Source organism: Taeniopygia guttata, chromosome 27 (assembly GCF_048771995.1).
Source record: "Taeniopygia guttata chromosome 27, bTaeGut7.mat, whole genome shotgun sequence".
NCBI lineage: Eukaryota > Metazoa > Chordata > Aves > Passeriformes > Estrildidae > Taeniopygia > Taeniopygia guttata.
Genome location: NC_133052.1, coordinates 2,675,337 through 2,691,989, shown reverse-complemented (window position 1 = coordinate 2,691,989; position 16,653 = coordinate 2,675,337). Strand labels below are relative to the sequence as shown.

Here is a 16,653-nt window from a genome sequence, read left to right as displayed (position 1 = left end):
GAGCCCCTTGCAGGCAATGCCGTGCCCCAAGGGAGGAAGAGGAGCAGAGGAATGACAGGGGAGCAGAGGAATGACAGGGGAGCAGAGGAATGACGGCGCATGAGGATCTCCCGTGGGCATTTCAGGAACAGCAGCACAGGTCTGACCAGGAAAAAATTACTATTTCAAGTAACAAACGAGCAGAAGAACTTCCCCCAGGCAAAGGTGTTGCTCCCACGTAATGAGCTTTGTAAAAAAATAGAAAGGAAGGGTTTATATTTCAGGTTTCCATCAGCGTCCTGGGCTGGGAGACAGAGAGTGGGGCAGTGGCAGAGGATGGACATGCTGGAGTTATTCCCAAGAGTCCTCTACAGCAGAGTTATCAGACTCAACAGGGCAATGGAAAAGAGAAAGATTCGATTTCCCCAGAGGGAAATCCTTTGGGAATCTCAGGATATTTTTTAAGGCTTAAGACTGGGCCTTAGGCTAATGCAGATGAAGTTTAATGTGCCCCCCAAGAAGGAGATCTGGCATTTCACATTACTATAAATACTTCCTGAATCACCAGCTGTAAAAACAGCTGGTGAGTCCAAGAGAACTTCCTTGGGGAGTCAATGACTCAAAAACACCATCAAACCCAGGTCCCTGCTGGTGCCCAGACACAGGAGGGCCAGGAGAGGAGCTGGAGCCGGGCACTGCCATCACCCACCAGCCTGGCCAGGGAAAGGCTCGTCTGAGCTCCTCTCTGCTCACTGTCAGCTGGATTTCCATGTTACACCTATGGAAAATCCTGTGTTCTCAATTTACAAAGTATTTATAAAGTATTTGCTTATCTGGCTGGTGATGTACCTGTCATGCCACTTTCTGTCAGCCTACTATTGGCTGTACTGATGCTGATCTCCATCTTGCTGGTGACACCAGGTGCTCCAGGTGATCCCAGCTTTGCAAATCACTCTAGGCAAATCATTCATCTCCTCCAAGCCTCAATTTCATGCTTTGTAGGATGGAAACAACAATAACAGCTATTCTCCTCGAGGGCATTGTAAAACCAACTGTCTGAGGAGCACATGAGGCTTTAGAGATTGGAAAGATGACACAATTCAGTATTATTCATTGTCAGTGTTCTTGCTATTTTATATTACTCTTGATACAGGCACATCCCATTGATTTCTCTCTATGTCTCCATCATGAAATACCTTGAAAGGATGTTCATAGTTTCCATTTTTCATTTTGTTGGCCATAAAGTTTCACCATCATTCACTGAGGTCTTGCCTCTGTAATCCCAGCTGAATCCTAAAAAGGCTTTTCTTCTTGTACTTGCAGCAAATCTGTAAAATGCTCTCCAATACCAGTGTTTGTCCACCTCCTGGAGAAACAATTTGTCGCTGTTTCACAGATACAAATGTGTGTAGCAAAGAGTAAATAACAAGCAGCAAATTACCTTATAGTTCTGTGGTATTTTCCTTCTTTAGAGCACTATAATGTCACACAGAGATCTTTTGTGCTGAGCTTGGACTTTGCTCTTGCCTGTGATAACAGGGTTACACTGAGCTGTATGCAGAATTAAAGCCTTTTTCATTGATGCAAATATATGTTCATGAGTATCCCCTGATAAGGTCCTCCCAGGGGAACTGAGTCTGCTGATTACAAACCAGACTCTTCCATCAGAGCTGTTCTCCCAGCTCTCCTCAGGATTTCATCTCAGGCTGCTCCTGTGACTGATGTAAACATCTCAGCACGGGGTGACAGATACCAGAGATGACTGAATGTTCTGCTGGATCAATCTCTCCCCCGTGCCCTTTTGGCTGCAGAAGGGGCCACATCTCTCTGTGCTGCCAGCAGAGCCAATTACTCTTGGACTGACGTCTTCTTTTAGCCTCCTACTTATATTTAATCAGTTATATTTGTGGTTTGCAGAAAGCTTTTCTGTGTTCATACACTTGGGGCATTCTGCAGAAGGTTCAAGACTTAAAAAGCCATTTACAACTAAAGTATAACAACTCTCTTCTGATGACAAAAAAAAAAAAAAAAAGCACATGAGCAGTTTGCTCAGGATTTCCAGCCTGCAGTTTTGCCCCCTGCAGAGATTCTGAGATAGCTTGTGGCTTAGGTACATTGTTCCTTGATCTGATTTTCATTTTTTGTATAGCTTTGGTTTTTTGGGTCTGGAAGACTTTCTCCAAGGAAGGTCTGTCATTCCAGCAAAGGGGGAAGCACAGTACAGTCCATGAACTCTGCACTCTGCTGTGTCTCTTTTCCTGCCCTTTTCTGTAATTGCTGAATGATGATACAGAATGATAATATCTCACCCTCCCTTCCCTGGAAAGACCTGGCAGGCTCCCCACTTCTTCAATCTCCTTTCCCCTCCTTTGCCTGTCCTGTCATGCCCAGCATCAGCTCCTTCCAAACCTGCTGGGGCCAGGGAGCGCCCTGGGGAGTGCTCAGTGGGCCAGTAATGCTGTGGGGGGACTGAGGGAGGATGAATGAACCACTGACACCTGAAGGATGAGTGAGCTGAGCCTCAGCAGCAGGAGCCTCATGTCCATTGTTATAAGGGAAGCTGATTTAATGCAAACTGTTCCCTCTCCCTTTGGTCTGAGCCCCGTATCTGTATCCTTGAGGTGTGGGAGGAACATAAGCTGATGCACAGGACTCCCAGCTACCACAGACTAGAAAGCATGAAGTTGGATCGAAGTGATTCCGTCATGCTTTTGGCTCTAAACCATTTCCTCTCCTCTCTGGCCCTCCCTTGGTTGCTCTCCAGCAGGCGAGTGGGCACAGGCACAGCCAGAACCTGCTGCTGCCCAACTGAGTCACTAATCCTGAGCAGCAGCTCAGCCTCAGGCGTCGTTTCTACCTTGCATGTTTCAGGAAGGGTTTTAGCACTGATCTTTTACACACGACAGTGATAGAAATTATTGCTACTCATCCCCGTGCAGATTAAGCAATGGTTACTTTAGTTCCTCAAGTGCAGCCCTGGGGCAGCATGAATAGCCCTGTAAGTTTTTGCGCCTGACAGTGTGACTTAAAGACAGTCAAAAGGGAAGCAGGCCTGTAGGGATGAGGCTTGCCAACCAGGCGGGTGCTGGGCTCATGTCTCAGAGAGAGCACCTGGCAGCAGCAGTCTTGCTGAAGCCATCTAAGTTCTGCTTACAGGAGAATGTGACTTTTCATGATCCTAAGAGTTAGAGAACTGAGCTTTATTTTGTTGACTTTAATTATCAGTCGCATGTCACATTGACCTCAAACCTCATCATTCCGTAATTGCCTTCATTTTGTATCACTTACCCAGTTTATATCTTAGCCAGTCCCATGTATTTACAAGCACTGAGTTCATTAGAAAAAGCTGTCTCCAACTATGTTCTACCCAGGCAGAGCCCCTGTCCCTCCACGTGGAACCCATGTCCCTCCATTCCCCTCCTCTCACTGGCTTCTTGTGGTTTCTTAGGACTTTCCCTGGCATGAACACAGAACCCAAAGGCTTTGAGGGATCACATGTCAGTGACAGACAAGCCTGCAGTTGCACGAGCGAGAAGAAAAAGCTTTATTAAGTGTGTCCAGAGACACCTGCATGGAATGAGGGCAACACATGAGGAAGAGCAGGTGAAGGGAGCGTTCGGGGACACAACCTGACCACACATGGCCTCAGGCACTTCTTGGCTCAGTTCAATGCTCTCCTGAGCCCGGGACTGTCCTAGCGAGTGGTGAGTGCGACCTGCTCCCGGGAGGAGACCACCTTCCCGTCCTGCACCTCCTCAACAATCGTGCGCACCTGGCGGGACGATGTCATCACTGCAAAGGAAAGGGCAACAATTACTCACGGCAGGAAGGAGGGAATTTCTTAAAACATTATCAGATTTTACACATTCTTCAGGAGCTGGTGGAAATTCCACAAGGGAGTGGAGAATGCAGCTTTAAACAGCCCTGCTTTGACTGGGAAGGGGAGAGAACCAGGCTGAGCGGAAAGGTGGGTTCTTACCATCTCTGCCAGAGTGTGAGGACATGGCGGAGGAGTACTGGGAGGAGATGCTACAAGAGAAGCACAAAACCAAAGAGATGTTAGGAACAAACATTGGTTGTTGCTGCTACACAGACTCTGTGTTCAGACAGGAGAAAAACAGGAGACAAAAGTGTTGCTCCACTTGGCCTCTCCTGAGGGATGGAGGAACCACGGCGACATCCCACTACAGCCAGACACCAGAGACAGAGCACAGGGCACAGGTACTTTGTGTCTATGACCCATCTCCTCCCAGCCGCCCTCCCAGCAAAGCCCCTCACGCACTGGGCGTCCTCGCCCTCCAGGAGCCGGCGGTACGTGGCGATCTCCTGCTCCAGGCGGCACTTGACGTCCAGCAGGACCCTGTACTCGTGGTTCTGGCGCTCCATGTCGCAGCGCAGCTCGGCCAGCTGCTCCTCCACGCCCGTGATCAGCATCTGCAGCTGGGCCAGCTGGGTGCCGTAGCGCGCCTCGGTGTCGGCCAGGGTGCCCTCCAGCGCCGCTTTCTGTGGGACGGGCACGGGGCCGGGCTCAGGGGGGCAGCCGGGTGGGCACAGCCCCGCGTCCCCCGCCCCGCCGGCAGCCCGGCCCTCGTACCGTGCTGAGCTGCGACTGCAGGTCGATCTCCAGGCTCTGGATCGTGCGCCGCAGCTCCGTGATCTCCGTCTTGCCGCTCTGCAGCTGCTCCGTGTTGATGGCCACCTCCCGGTTCAGCTCTTCCGTCTGCAGCGAGGCAAAGCCGTGCCCTCAGAGCCCCGGCAGCGGCCACGGCCCCGGCCCCGTGCCCGCTGCTCGCCGCCAGCTCCTCACCTTGGTGAAGAACCACTGCTCGGCGTCCCTGCGGTTCTTCTCCGCCAGGGTCTCGTACTGCTCCCGCATGTCCGCCAGGATCTTGGTGAGGTCGATGCCAGGAGCAGCGTCCATCTCCACGCTGATCTCCCCACCCACCTGGCCCCGCAGGGCAGTCATTTCCTGACACAAAAAAGACAAAACATATGTCAGAGTGACATGGCATCTTCCCACAGTGAGAAATTTCTTATTTGCACCCAGCACAGGAACCCCACAGACTTCCTGGAGGTCCTGCCTGAAGGGATTACTTCTCTACCCGTTCCTGCTCAAGTGTCTCCTGACAGCCCTAATTGTAAAAACTCCTGTGTGTTTGGGCTGACTGTTTCCCTGGTGCACAGGAATGTTTGTAGGTCCCAATCTGAGCCCAACTCTGCTCACCTCCTCGTGGTTCTTCTTCAGATAAGCCAGCTCCTCCTTCAGGTTCTCAATCTGCATCTCCAGGTCGGCTCTGGACAGGGTCAGCTCGTCCAGGACCCGGCGCAGGCCGTTGATATCGGCCTCCACGCTCATGCGCAGAGCCTGCTCCGTCTCAAACCTAAAGACACACACACAGTTCATATACACACCTGATACAGCATTTTTCTTGTCTTTTCCTTCCCCAGCTCAGTGTATTTTTGCTAAGTATCTTTAATTCAATGTGTGTGCACAGCTCTCACAGTGCAGAAATATCAGTGCTGTGTCCAGGAAGAGATTAACTATTCCCAAATGTCCCACTCCAGTGGAGCAACCCCAGGTGAAGCCAGGCTTTCCCCAGTTTTCACAGAAGTTCTTGGAGGCATGGCACTCACTTGGTTCGGAAGTCATCTGCTGCCAGCCTGGCATTGTCAATCTGCAGGACGATGTTGGCATTTTCAACAGTTGCAGAAAGAATCTGATGGGGGATAAGTGAAAGAGTTAAAAAGTCATTTCAAACACTGAGTGATCCCATCCAGAGAAGGACTGGAGCAGCACTGGGCCATGGGACTGGACTTCCATGTGGGCTCCGCAAAGAGGGAGACGGGGGTGCTAATTTCCATCTCCCATCAGCACAGGCTCGGTGCCCTGGGAACACTGCCATGGGCATGTCACCCTGCCCCGCTGGCACCTCCAGGTGCTCACACCATGCTGAGCCCTGGCAGCACTCCAGGCGTTGGGAATGGGAGCAGCCCAGCGAAGAAGGAAAAAAGGATTGAGGAAGGAAGGAGTGCCTTGTGCCTACCTCATTTGGCTTTCATAATTACACCCGAGGTGCAAGTATTTGCTCTGACATTATGAAAATGATTGGCCATTTAGTGAGCAGGAATTTCTGTAGCCACAAGCTAATGAAGAGCTGTAACTTCTCCTGCTTCAGCGGATACCCAAGGAATAATCCAGGAATATTGATGTGGTCATTTCCCAGCTGAGGGGGGAGAGGGAGGGAAGGATCTGCCTTCCCCTGGATCAGGAGCAGGTTTCTGAGACCCAGCACTTCATCACTCAAATCCAGAGACAGCTCCTGTCTCCAGATGTTTCTGTGCTCCATCAGAGTACACCAACATGCTGAAATCCGCAGAGGAGCTTCCTGCATCAAGGCAAGCCCTTTCCCCCAGGGTGAAGCCCAAAATATTTTAGGAATGTGAATTCCCCCCAGGGGGTGACCCTGCCCCATTTCCCAGGAATTTATTCTTACAGACCAAGTATGACATTGCCCAATCACCCACACCTCATTCCTTCAGTGAACCTGAGCTCACTCAGGATGAGTGATAAGGCCTGAGAGGGGCAAGCAATGGCAAGGCAGGGAGGGATGGGCTGATTCTGGTGTTTTGGCTGAAGGACATTTGTTTCAAATCATCCAGGGAACTGCTAAGAATAAAGAAATTACCTTGGCCATGATTTCATCTGCTACATTTTAGAGCTGGGCACACACCTGATTTCAGCACCTACCACAGCCCAGTGTGTTCCAACCCTGGACTGGACTCTGTGTCTGCAACTCTCAAAGAACAACCATCACATAGGACAGTTTCTTTCTATTTTAACTTCTACCTTTAGCCTCCTAGAAGGGTAGGGGGAAAGTCTCTGATTTGTAGGATATTTGTGAGAATGACTATTCATCTCCATCTACATATCACTCAGCAGGGAATAGGGCCAGGAGATAACAAGTCCCTGCCTGCTGAGAGCTCCATCAGGAGCCTAACAGGGAGCAACTAGGGGGCACAAGTAGCAAGAAGGAAGGCAGGAGGTGACAGTGTGGCAGCAAGTATCATCAGGTAACCTGAATCCATCTGACTCCTTTCCTGCCCCATCTTTCTCCCTACACTGGAACAGTCAACAGAAACACCATTCGGGTACCTGGTGATCTGCAGTTCATAGTGACTGCTATTCCAAAGCTCTTGTTTTAATTTCAGACTAATTACCTGCTATTTGATAAGCCTCTCCCCTCCAGCTGTTATGAACAAACTCATTTCTTTACAAGTGACTTTGATGAAGATGTCACGTTAATCCCAGCATCCTACCTTGTTCCTGAGCTCCTCGATAGTCCTGTAGTAGGGGCTGTAGTCACGGTCAGGACCCGGTCCCTGCTTCTTGTACCACTCCCTGATCTTCACCTCCAGGTCGGTGTTGGCCTCCTCCAGGGCCCGCACCTTGTCCAGGTAGGCGGCCAGGCGGTCGTTGAGGTTCTGCATGGTCTCCTTCTCCCCCGCCGGCAGGATGCCATCCCCGCCTCCAAAGCCGGCCCCAAAGCCGGCCCCATAGCTGCCCCCAAAGCCGGCCCCATAGCTGCCCCCAAAGCCCGCGCCCAGGGCCCCTCCTGCGCTGCTGCAGTAGCTGCCCCCAAAGGCACCGCCGAGCCCCGAGACCACCCGGGAGGAGACGGAGTAGCTGCCGGAGCCCCCGTGCACGCTCGGGGCCCGGTACCCTCCTGGCCCGACTCGCACGGAGGAGACCCTGCTGGAGCCTCCCCCCAGGCTCCCGAATCCCTTGAGGGAGGTGGAGGACGAGTATTGCCTGACAGTGGTGCTCATGCTGGAGCTGGAGGTGCGGAGAGGCGGCTCGGCAGCGCAGCAGCAGCAGCAGCAGCAGTGAGTGCTCGCTCCCCTGCCTCGGGGCCCTTTATAGCCCGGCCAGGAGGCGTTGCCACACGATTTTTTTTTCTTCTTTTCCTTTTTTTTTTTTGGTTGCATTCCCGACGATTTTCATCACTCATAAAACCTGAGCCAGCTTCCAGAATCGTCATTTTTGCCTTTGTTCTAGTCATACTTTTTGTCATATTCCACTTGAAGCTTTTTCTCTTACAAAGGGCATCTTTATGCTTCTTCCGTTTCCAAGTAAATTGTCAGGTGTGATTAAAAGGAGGAGGCTCCTTGCTCAGGGCTATGATTTAATTCCCTCTGCACTGTGCACTTTGAAACAGAGCGGTGCAGGCAGCATTTGAGGGAATAGCTCAGCATCTCCTTTTCTGTGGCTTTTTGTTCCAGCTACAGTTTCCTGTCCCTGCTTGGGTTGCACACACACATCTGCAGGGACAGCAGGTGTTTTGTGAGGCCCTGAATGCACCTCCAAAGCCCCGTGAGTACAATGGTGCTGGAAGGAACTTGGCTCCCAGTCCTGGAAATACAAGTCCGCTCTTTTATCTGCAAAGAGAGGGATTATGAGTTGTGAAAAAGCAATGGAAAGGGAATTCGTGCTCCAGGGCTCACTGGAATCTTCACTTTAGAGACCACCCAAGAGTGGGGAACTGTGGAAAGGTGATAGGATTATCTGTTTTCTCTGTGAACGAGCACTAGCAAACCATCCCAGAAGGACACGGTATGACCAGTAGCTAGAAATTATGAGATCTCTAAGGAAAATGTGGAATAGCATACAGTAGATGAAGGACATAAGGAAAAAGCTCCTGATGTGTAAGCCCTGTGAACAGGAGCACAAAGCTGACAGGAGCACAGCTCAGCAACTGATGCCAGCAGTGTTTTCTGTGATGTTTTTCTGTCAGTTGTGACCAGGCAGGACAGTTTCATTGTGACTTTGGAGTTTACAACTCCCACATAAACAGAGCTTCAGGAGAGACAGTGATTCTCTCTGGCAAGTAAAAAGGCTCCAGAACTGAGTGCAATGGTGTGGCCAGGCCCTGCTGATCCACAGCACGGGCAGAACCCACCGATCTGAGTGTGCCTGCCTCATCCTGTGGGGTGTGGAGGGGAAGGGATTGCTCATGTGTGCACACGGTGAATTGTTGGGCTGTCTCTGCAGACAGGCCCCAACAGCCCCTTCCCAACAGCCAAGTTCTTCCTTAGATCACTTGCCAAAGGTGGGGAGAAAGGGTATGGAAGGAAGAACAAAGGTACATTGCTGAGGAGCTCAAAGAGTACAACTCCCTCCCCTCCATCTGCAGAAAGCTGGAGACAGTACAGAAGTGGGATGTGTCCTTGGAATATCAGGAATTGGCTGCTATGAAGAAGTGGCTCCCTATCTTCCCATTTACCATTGGTTGATGGAGACAAGTCGGTACAGCTCGAAGAGCTGGAGGATTGGAGTCTCCACCATGCTGTCCCTGTCTCCTGGAGTCAGCGTGTCGGTGTCGTGTGAGCACCGGGCACGGGGCCAGGGGACACCCACTCGCTGCTCGTCCTCCCCAGGTGCAGATGGAAGAGGTGCAGCAGCGCGGGGGCGGCCAGGACGTTTCGCTCCCAGGAATGTGCTTCGTCCCCATCTTCATTTCCTCACCTTTGCCCGGGCAACGCCGTGGTTTGTCCTCTCTGATTGCAGAGGTGATGTGGTGAAAGGGGAATGTCAGAGAAAAATACGGTACAGAGCTCCTGTGTGAGTCCAAACACTCAGCCTTGCCCTGAGCAAAGCCCCTCAGAGTGGCACAGATGTCACAGTGTCACACCGCATCAAGGTATGTGTCACACAGGTGATTCACAGTTCTTCCTGTACGGGGAATTGCCTTTTCTTTCATCTTTTGTTTGCCATTGAACTGCTATGTCATAAAAACACCCATTGCCCAGAATATCTGTGATACTTTGGTAATGCCACAGGGCAGCAATTAAAATCATGAGCATTAATTAAGACTTAAAACTACATTAACTGCTCAAGGACGTTATTTCCATGACCTCCCATTGAACACAACCACAAGGACTGCATGTTTTCTATCACACCCTTTGAAGTAAAAGGCTGAGTATTAAACCAGATCCTGCCTCTCTCCTTGAGCCACGTGCACACTGTGAGCCTATTTTTAATATATTTCAAAATCAGAATTCCAGTTCTACTTAACAGCAGTTTCACGGTAGCACAAGGGTGTTTAAAAATAGAATTTGGTCTTACTTTGGGGGAAAATGGAGGTGAAGTTCTGGCTTCAAAATTACAAATCAGCAGATGCAGATACTACCTGGATAAAACCACTTCACTCTTTTTATATGCTTATAAAATTTGCCCTGCAATCAAATTGTCATAGAAAAGTTCCCTAAAATGAGCTGGAAACCACACATTAATGTCTGTTTCTAAAGCGGTCTTTTCTGTCAGAGGAATTCAGTGTTGTCTGAGAAGTCAAACCATCTTTCTGGACTAAATTCCCACTTTCTGAGACCTGCCTCAAGCTGCTGCTGCCTGTCAGCATGAGCCGCCCCTGCAGCTCCCTCCTCAGTGGGGTTTCCTAAGGTCAGGGCTAATTATTAATGCTCAAGGCAGGAGAAAATTAACATCCTTTTTCCACACCTCCCTCACACTGTGCAGTAACAGGAATAATTAAAGCAGGGGATTTCATTAGCAAAGTGTTATTTGTTGTTTCTATAGGAACACAGGTGTGCCAAGGCTTTTACAGGAGGAAAATGTAAAGCAAGGGTGAATTCCATTGAGACACCTCAGCATCCCTGCACTGGGTGTTGCAAGGGCAACAGTCAGAGGGGCACAGGCATGGCAGGGCCTGGGGATGCTTGGGGCAGCCAGTGCCCCACAAGGGTCACAGGGATCTACTCCAAGGGGACAGGGGGGACACAGCCCAGGCACTGGGCAGAGCTGCAGGGCAGGGGTTGGGGGGCCTCAAAACCATGGAGCCCTGCTAACCTGGCTGCAGGGCAGATGATGCGCTGCAGGCATCATTCCAATGTTTGGGGGAAAATAAAGAATTCTCTCTTATCTCCTCCCACATTCCAGACAGATTTCTGGAGAAGGGTCACAAAGCTGTGTGGCCAGCTCTGCTCTCACTCTCACTTAGTCGTGCTGCTCTGATTCATTTCATTGAGTTAGAAGTTGGATTTACAAAGCAATAAATGTGTCAGAATGCAGCCAAGAATGTGTCTGAACTGGCTTTCCAGGAATGCTGGGCCGGCTGACGGCAGTGGGAACTGCTGTGTCAGGAGCAGCCACTGGCAGCCGGGGAGTGCCACAAGAACTCCCAGAAAAATGTTAATCCTTTTGCTTGCACAGACCATACCCTTCTCTTCCATCACTGTTTTCCTCACCCTTCAGTGGTGCTTCCTTTGGAAGCAGGAACAAAACTGAGCTGAGTGTGCCTGTCTGGAGGGACAGCAACCCTCCTGACAGATCCCTGTCCTGCCTGCAGCTTCAGACCATTTCACCCCAAAGCTTGGGATCCAGAATGGGGAGCAGCTGCTGGGGCAGAGCTGGGGCGTGGCATTTGCAGGGTCCTGTTTGTATCACCTGGGCTTTGTTCACTTGCTTGGCCTCTCTGGGTTAAAGCTTCAGCACTGCTGTTGCTGGACATTGCAGCGGGGGAGCAGTGCTTTGTCCAGTCTGTGAAACTCAGGGATTCTCACAGGCCACCTGTGGCATCAGCTCCTTTCTAGTCTTCCCCACACCCTCTCCCCTGAAGCTGCCAGGTCTCAGGAGTTACAGAGGTGTGGGTGTGCAGGCCCCACCATCAGGGTACCAAGGATGGAGAATGTTGCTCCTTACAGGAGCAACAGGAGATTTGTCCCACAGCTGCAGGGGTGGGACATCCCAAGAGTATCGAGACCAGACCTTGGTTTGCAGGACTGCAAAGAGAAGCTTTATTTGATTTCTGTGTGTGGCACAGAGCTGAGAGAAGGGTGAGAGAGGGTAAGGAGGGGGTGATAGTGGGAGAAGGTGCTTTTGATGATCCATATGGCAAGAACACGTCATCTGGGCTCTGCTTTGCGGTGCTGGGCGAGGTTTGCAGCAAAACAGGTAGTGCCTCAGTGGGCAGCCTGGGTGATCTGCTCCCGGGAGGAGATCACCTTCCCATCCTGGACCTCCTCGAAGATGGTGCGGATCTGCCGGGTAGTTACTGGTCCTGCAATGCGGAAAGAAGGAACCGTTATTTCCAGGGCAGCAAAGAAGAATTGTCTTAAAGATCTTAAAGATCTTTGAGTTTTGTTACAACAGTCATCACGTCAGAAACCCAATATAGCAGCACATTCCCACTGCTAAACTGTACAGATTCAGTCTGTTCAGATAATTTTTGACACGTTTTGTATATAATAAATTTGTTGTATCATAAACTTTTGTATATGAGTTCAAATTTTGGAAATATAATAAAATAGTTACTTTAATAGAAAAGTAAAAGGAGTCTGTGCTAAGAAGGTGGGTGAAGGTATGAGAGCTGTGTATGAACAGAGCTTCAGCCAAGACCTATTCTTACCTTCTTTCACAGGCTGCGAGGCATAGTGGGACATGCTATGGGAGGAGAACAAGGAAAAGGAGGTAAGAAACAGGAAAAAAGTGAGTAATCTCCAAAACACAACCATTATTTAAGTCCTGCCTTATTTTTTTTTTTTTAATTTGTACCAATAGATGATTCAAATGCTGTGGGAAACTGCCAGTGAACCAGTTGAAGGAAGAAACTGTTAAGGATGGGTGTGTGACACAGGAATTCAGACACCAGTGCAGCACCCACCCCAGCTGCAACAAGCAGCCAACACCTGCTACACCTGCTACCTGGGATCACACAGACATGGGAGGATGGGAGGTGGAACCCAGGGATGCTGCAGGACTGTTACAACCACTGGGCTGTTGTGCACTGATGTGACTGAAAAGAGAGACACGTTGCATGCAATGGGTCGGGGAATGGGCTGAGAGGATGCTCCAGGGGATGCAGGTGGTTCATTTTCTGTTTCCTTGGCTATGACCCATCTCCTCCCAGCCACCCTCCCAGCAAAGCCCCTCACGCACTGGGCGTCCTCGCCCTCCAGGAGCCGGCGGTACGTGGCGATCTCCTGCTCCAGGCGGCACTTGACGTCCAGCAGGACCCTGTACTCGTGGTTCTGGCGCTCCATGTCGCAGCGCAGCTCGGCCAGCTGCTCCTCCACGCCCGTGATCAGCATCTGCAGCTGGGCCAGCTGGGTGCCGTAGCGCGCCTCGGTGTCGGCCAGGGTGCCCTCCAGCGCCGCTTTCTGTGGGACGGGCACGGGGCCGGGCTCAGGGGGGCAGCCGGGTGGGCACAGCCCCGCGTCCCCCGCCCCGCCGGCAGCCCGGCCCTCGCACCGTGCTCAGCTGCGACTGCAGGTCGATCTCCAGGCTCTGGATCGTGCGCCGCAGCTCCGTGATCTCCGTCTTGCCGCTCTGCAGCTGCTCCGTGTTGATGGCCACCTCCCGGTTCAGCTCTTCCGTCTGCAGCGAGGCAAAGCCGTGCCCTCAGAGCCCCGGCAGCGGCCACGGCCCCGGCCCCGTGCCCGCTGCTCGCCGCCAGCTCCTCACCTTGGTGAAGAACCACTGCTCGGCGTCCCTGCGGTTCTTCTCCGCCAGGGTCTCGTACTGCTCCCGCATGTCCGCCAGGATCTTGGTGAGGTCGATGCCAGGAGCAGCGTCCATCTCCACGCTGATCTCCCCACCCACCTGGCCCCGCAGGGCAGTCATTTCCTGACACAGAAAAAGAAACATATCATCATGCAATCCAAGATCCAGCATATAAAATGTTCCTCTTGAGACAGAGTTCTTCAGGAAAGCGAGCGTTTGGGAGCTGATCAAAAGGGAGCAAATTGCAGTATTTGCTCCATGACCACAAATAAAATAATTATAATTCTTGTGAAATCCCCACTGGAGTTAATTCTCCAGAGAATAAGCAGTGCCTGTAGCTGGTTCATTTCTCAGTGAGCAGACCTTCCTAGCCACAAGCTGCAAGGGTTGTTAGTAAACCTCTAACAGCCATAGTGGTTATTACTAACATGGCAGGTGGTGAATGGGAGTTCCACAGGCTCCAGGGAGGATGTGCTGCTGTCCAGAGTGTATCCCCTCTGCTGCCTCACCAGCACTTCTCACCTCCTCCCTAGCAGTTCAGAACTCAGCATAGCCTTAAAGGCTCGACCAGAACTCAAATTTCCGTGCCTGGGGTGGCCTTTTTAGAGCCTGACTCTGTGCTCACCTCCTCATGGTTCTTTTTCAGATAAGCCAGCTCCTCCTTCAGGTTCTCAATCTGCATCTCCAGGTCGGCTCTGGACAGGGTCAGCTCGTCCAGGACCCGGCGCAGGCCGTTGATGTCGGCCTCCACATTCACACGCAGAGCCTGCTCCGTCTCAAACCTAAAGACACACACACAGAGTCAGCAAAGCTGCACGAGCCCCTGCACGAGCACACAGCACCTGCCTTTGCTGTCTGCTGCCTCCACCCTGCTCTTGGCATTGTAGCAGTACTACACGGCCCCGTTGATAACTTTCCTAGAGGAAGTTCTGAGCAAAGTGGGGGGAAACTGGTGAAAAAGTGTCCACCTGAGTCTATAACATCACCCTGCTCCTGACGCCACCAGGCCCTGGTGCTGGCCCTGGGCTCTGTGGAGTTGCACACACACATTAAAGGCACTGAGAGGCACAGGGCAAGATTTCTGCACAGGAGAGGCTGTACCAGAGATAAACAAACAACAGAAATAAAATAGTGGGTTTGGATGGAAGCAGCATAATCCCTGGGTGCCTGTAAGACTGAGAGAACCATCTGCTTAGGAAAGCCCTCTTTATGGCTTTGCTTCCATAATGCCTTTCTGTGGTTTGGATGGGGTTTTCTCCTCATTTCATCAAACTTCCCTGCACACTTTGCTCCATTTTTCCAGAAAATGTATCTTACTTAGTCCTGAAGTCATCTGCTGTCAGCCTGGCATTGTCAATCTGCAGCAGGAGGTTGGAATTTTCCACTGTGGTCACCAGAATCTGGGCAGTGAAAGATAAAGAGCGTCAGGAATTCCTCCTGGTTGAGTGCTGGGACAGGAACAACACTTTTGGGGAAGTTTGGCATTTCCTTAGCAGAAGTGTGTCTGGAATCAGGACAAGTGAGATGCAGCTGAGACTGACTGCTGCTTACTCCATGACCTCCCTTTCCAAAAAGCCATCAGTAGGTGTTTCAAAAGGCAGAGTGAGGCCACATGAGATGTGTGAGGTTTGATGGTGGCCTTTGTTCCTATCCTTCAGGGCAACTGTTGTTTGTGGAAGGGTCAGAGGGACCAGTGGGGGTGTCTGTGCTTGGCACACCTTGTTCTGGGATGGTTTTAATTGGTTGGCAGCAGAAATGGAGCAAAAGGCAGTGAGCAGGTGCCTACAGATTCTGATTTTCATATTACCAAAGCAGGAGCAAATAACCCACACTGGGAGGAGAACTCTGTTGAGGAGGGGAGTGGGGGTGGTTAAATGAGCTCCCTGCATCCTTTGCCAGCACTCCTGCAGCTCCAGCTGTCCACAGCTTCTGAATCCCTGGGGGCAATTCATACATGGGAAGTAACAGAGAACAATGTAAATTCGAGCATTTCCTCCAAAATAGTATGCTGGGACTCAAATCAAACAGAGAGGAATCCCCCCTGAGCTGCCTGGGCTGGGAACTTTGTACAAATTCCAGCCCTGGGGCAGCAATTGCCAAAAGATGCAAAAAACTCGTTATTGGTCAGCTCCATCTTTTTATCGTCTAAATCTCCTCAACAGGAGGAGCTGAAACAAGTTTGCAAATTCTTTGCCTGAATGTTTCCAAATATGACATCAGTGTTTCACAGTTTGCCCACAGCTGCAAATTTCCCTGCACCTTAATTTTAAACTCCCAAGAACACACTCGATAAATGCAGACTTGTCTGTTTTCTTCATTTTTGTTTTATGTCCTCTTAGATCTGTTCCTGCCAGTGAAAGCTGCCACTTGTCCCACTCAGGAGGATGTAACCAAAAGCTGACATTGAGACATGACTAATTTCCAGCCAGGCACTCCACACATGCCGCTGGGACACTTTTTATGACATGATTAGTGCTGACTAATTACAGAGGTAACAGTCATGGTTTCTGCTTCCTCTCTGACACACAGCATCCCACTGTGATATTCCCAGCATCCTACCTTGTTCCTGAGCTCCTCGATAGTCCTGTAGTAGGGGCTGTAGTCACGGTCAGGACCCGGTCCCTGCTTCTTGTACCACTCCCTGATCTTCACCTCCAGGTCGGTGTTGGCCTCCTCCAGGGCCCGCACCTTGTCCAGGTAGGCGGCCAGGCGGTCGTTGAGGTTCTGCATGGTCTCCTTCTCCCCCGCCGGCAGGATGCCGTCCCCGCCTCCAAAGCCGGCCCCAAAGCCGGCCCCAAAGCCGGCCCCAAAGCCGGCCCCATAGCTGCCCCCAAAGCCCGCGCCCAGGGCCCCTCCTGCGCTGCTGCAGTAGCTGCCCCCAAAGGCACCGCCGAGCCCCGAGACCACCCGGGAGGAGACGGAGTAGCTGCCGGAGCCCCCGTGCACGCTCGGGGCCCGGTACCCTCCTGGCCCGACTCGCACGGAGGAGACCCTGCTGGAGCCTCCCCCCAGGCTCCCGAATCCCTTGAGGGAGGTGGAGGACGAGTATTGCCTGACAGTGGTGCTCATGCTGGAGCTGGAGGTGCGGAGAGGCGGCTCGGCAGCGCAGCAGCAGCAGCAGCAGCAGCAGCAGCAGCAGCGAGTGCTCGCTCCCCTGCCTC

The 16,653-nt window shown here is 51.6% G+C and overlaps 2 protein-coding genes across 2 annotated transcripts; both read right to left on the bottom strand.

Moving 5' to 3' along the window:
- Window positions 1-3,499: 3,499 nt before the first annotated feature.
- LOC116806599 (keratin, type I cytoskeletal 14) lies at window positions 3,500-7,898 on the bottom strand. Its single transcript, XM_030256141.4, has 8 exons — window positions 7,297-7,898; window positions 5,614-5,696; window positions 5,204-5,360; window positions 4,787-4,948; window positions 4,574-4,699; window positions 4,262-4,482; window positions 3,959-4,008; window positions 3,500-3,771 (listed from the first exon to the last, which is right to left on the bottom strand). The coding sequence occupies exons 1-8, from the start codon at window positions 7,804-7,806 to the stop codon at window positions 3,674-3,676; spliced, it is 1,407 nt and encodes a 468-aa protein (XP_030112001.4). The 5' UTR covers window positions 7,807-7,898; the 3' UTR covers window positions 3,500-3,673.
- Window positions 7,899-11,763: 3,865 nt separating this feature from the next.
- LOC140680235 (keratin, type I cytoskeletal 14-like) lies at window positions 11,764-16,653 on the bottom strand. Its single transcript, XM_012571132.5, has 8 exons — window positions 16,052-16,653; window positions 14,810-14,892; window positions 14,118-14,274; window positions 13,454-13,615; window positions 13,241-13,366; window positions 12,929-13,149; window positions 12,399-12,433; window positions 11,764-12,050 (listed from the first exon to the last, which is right to left on the bottom strand). The coding sequence occupies exons 1-8, from the start codon at window positions 16,559-16,561 to the stop codon at window positions 11,953-11,955; spliced, it is 1,392 nt and encodes a 463-aa protein (XP_012426586.5). The 5' UTR covers window positions 16,562-16,653; the 3' UTR covers window positions 11,764-11,952.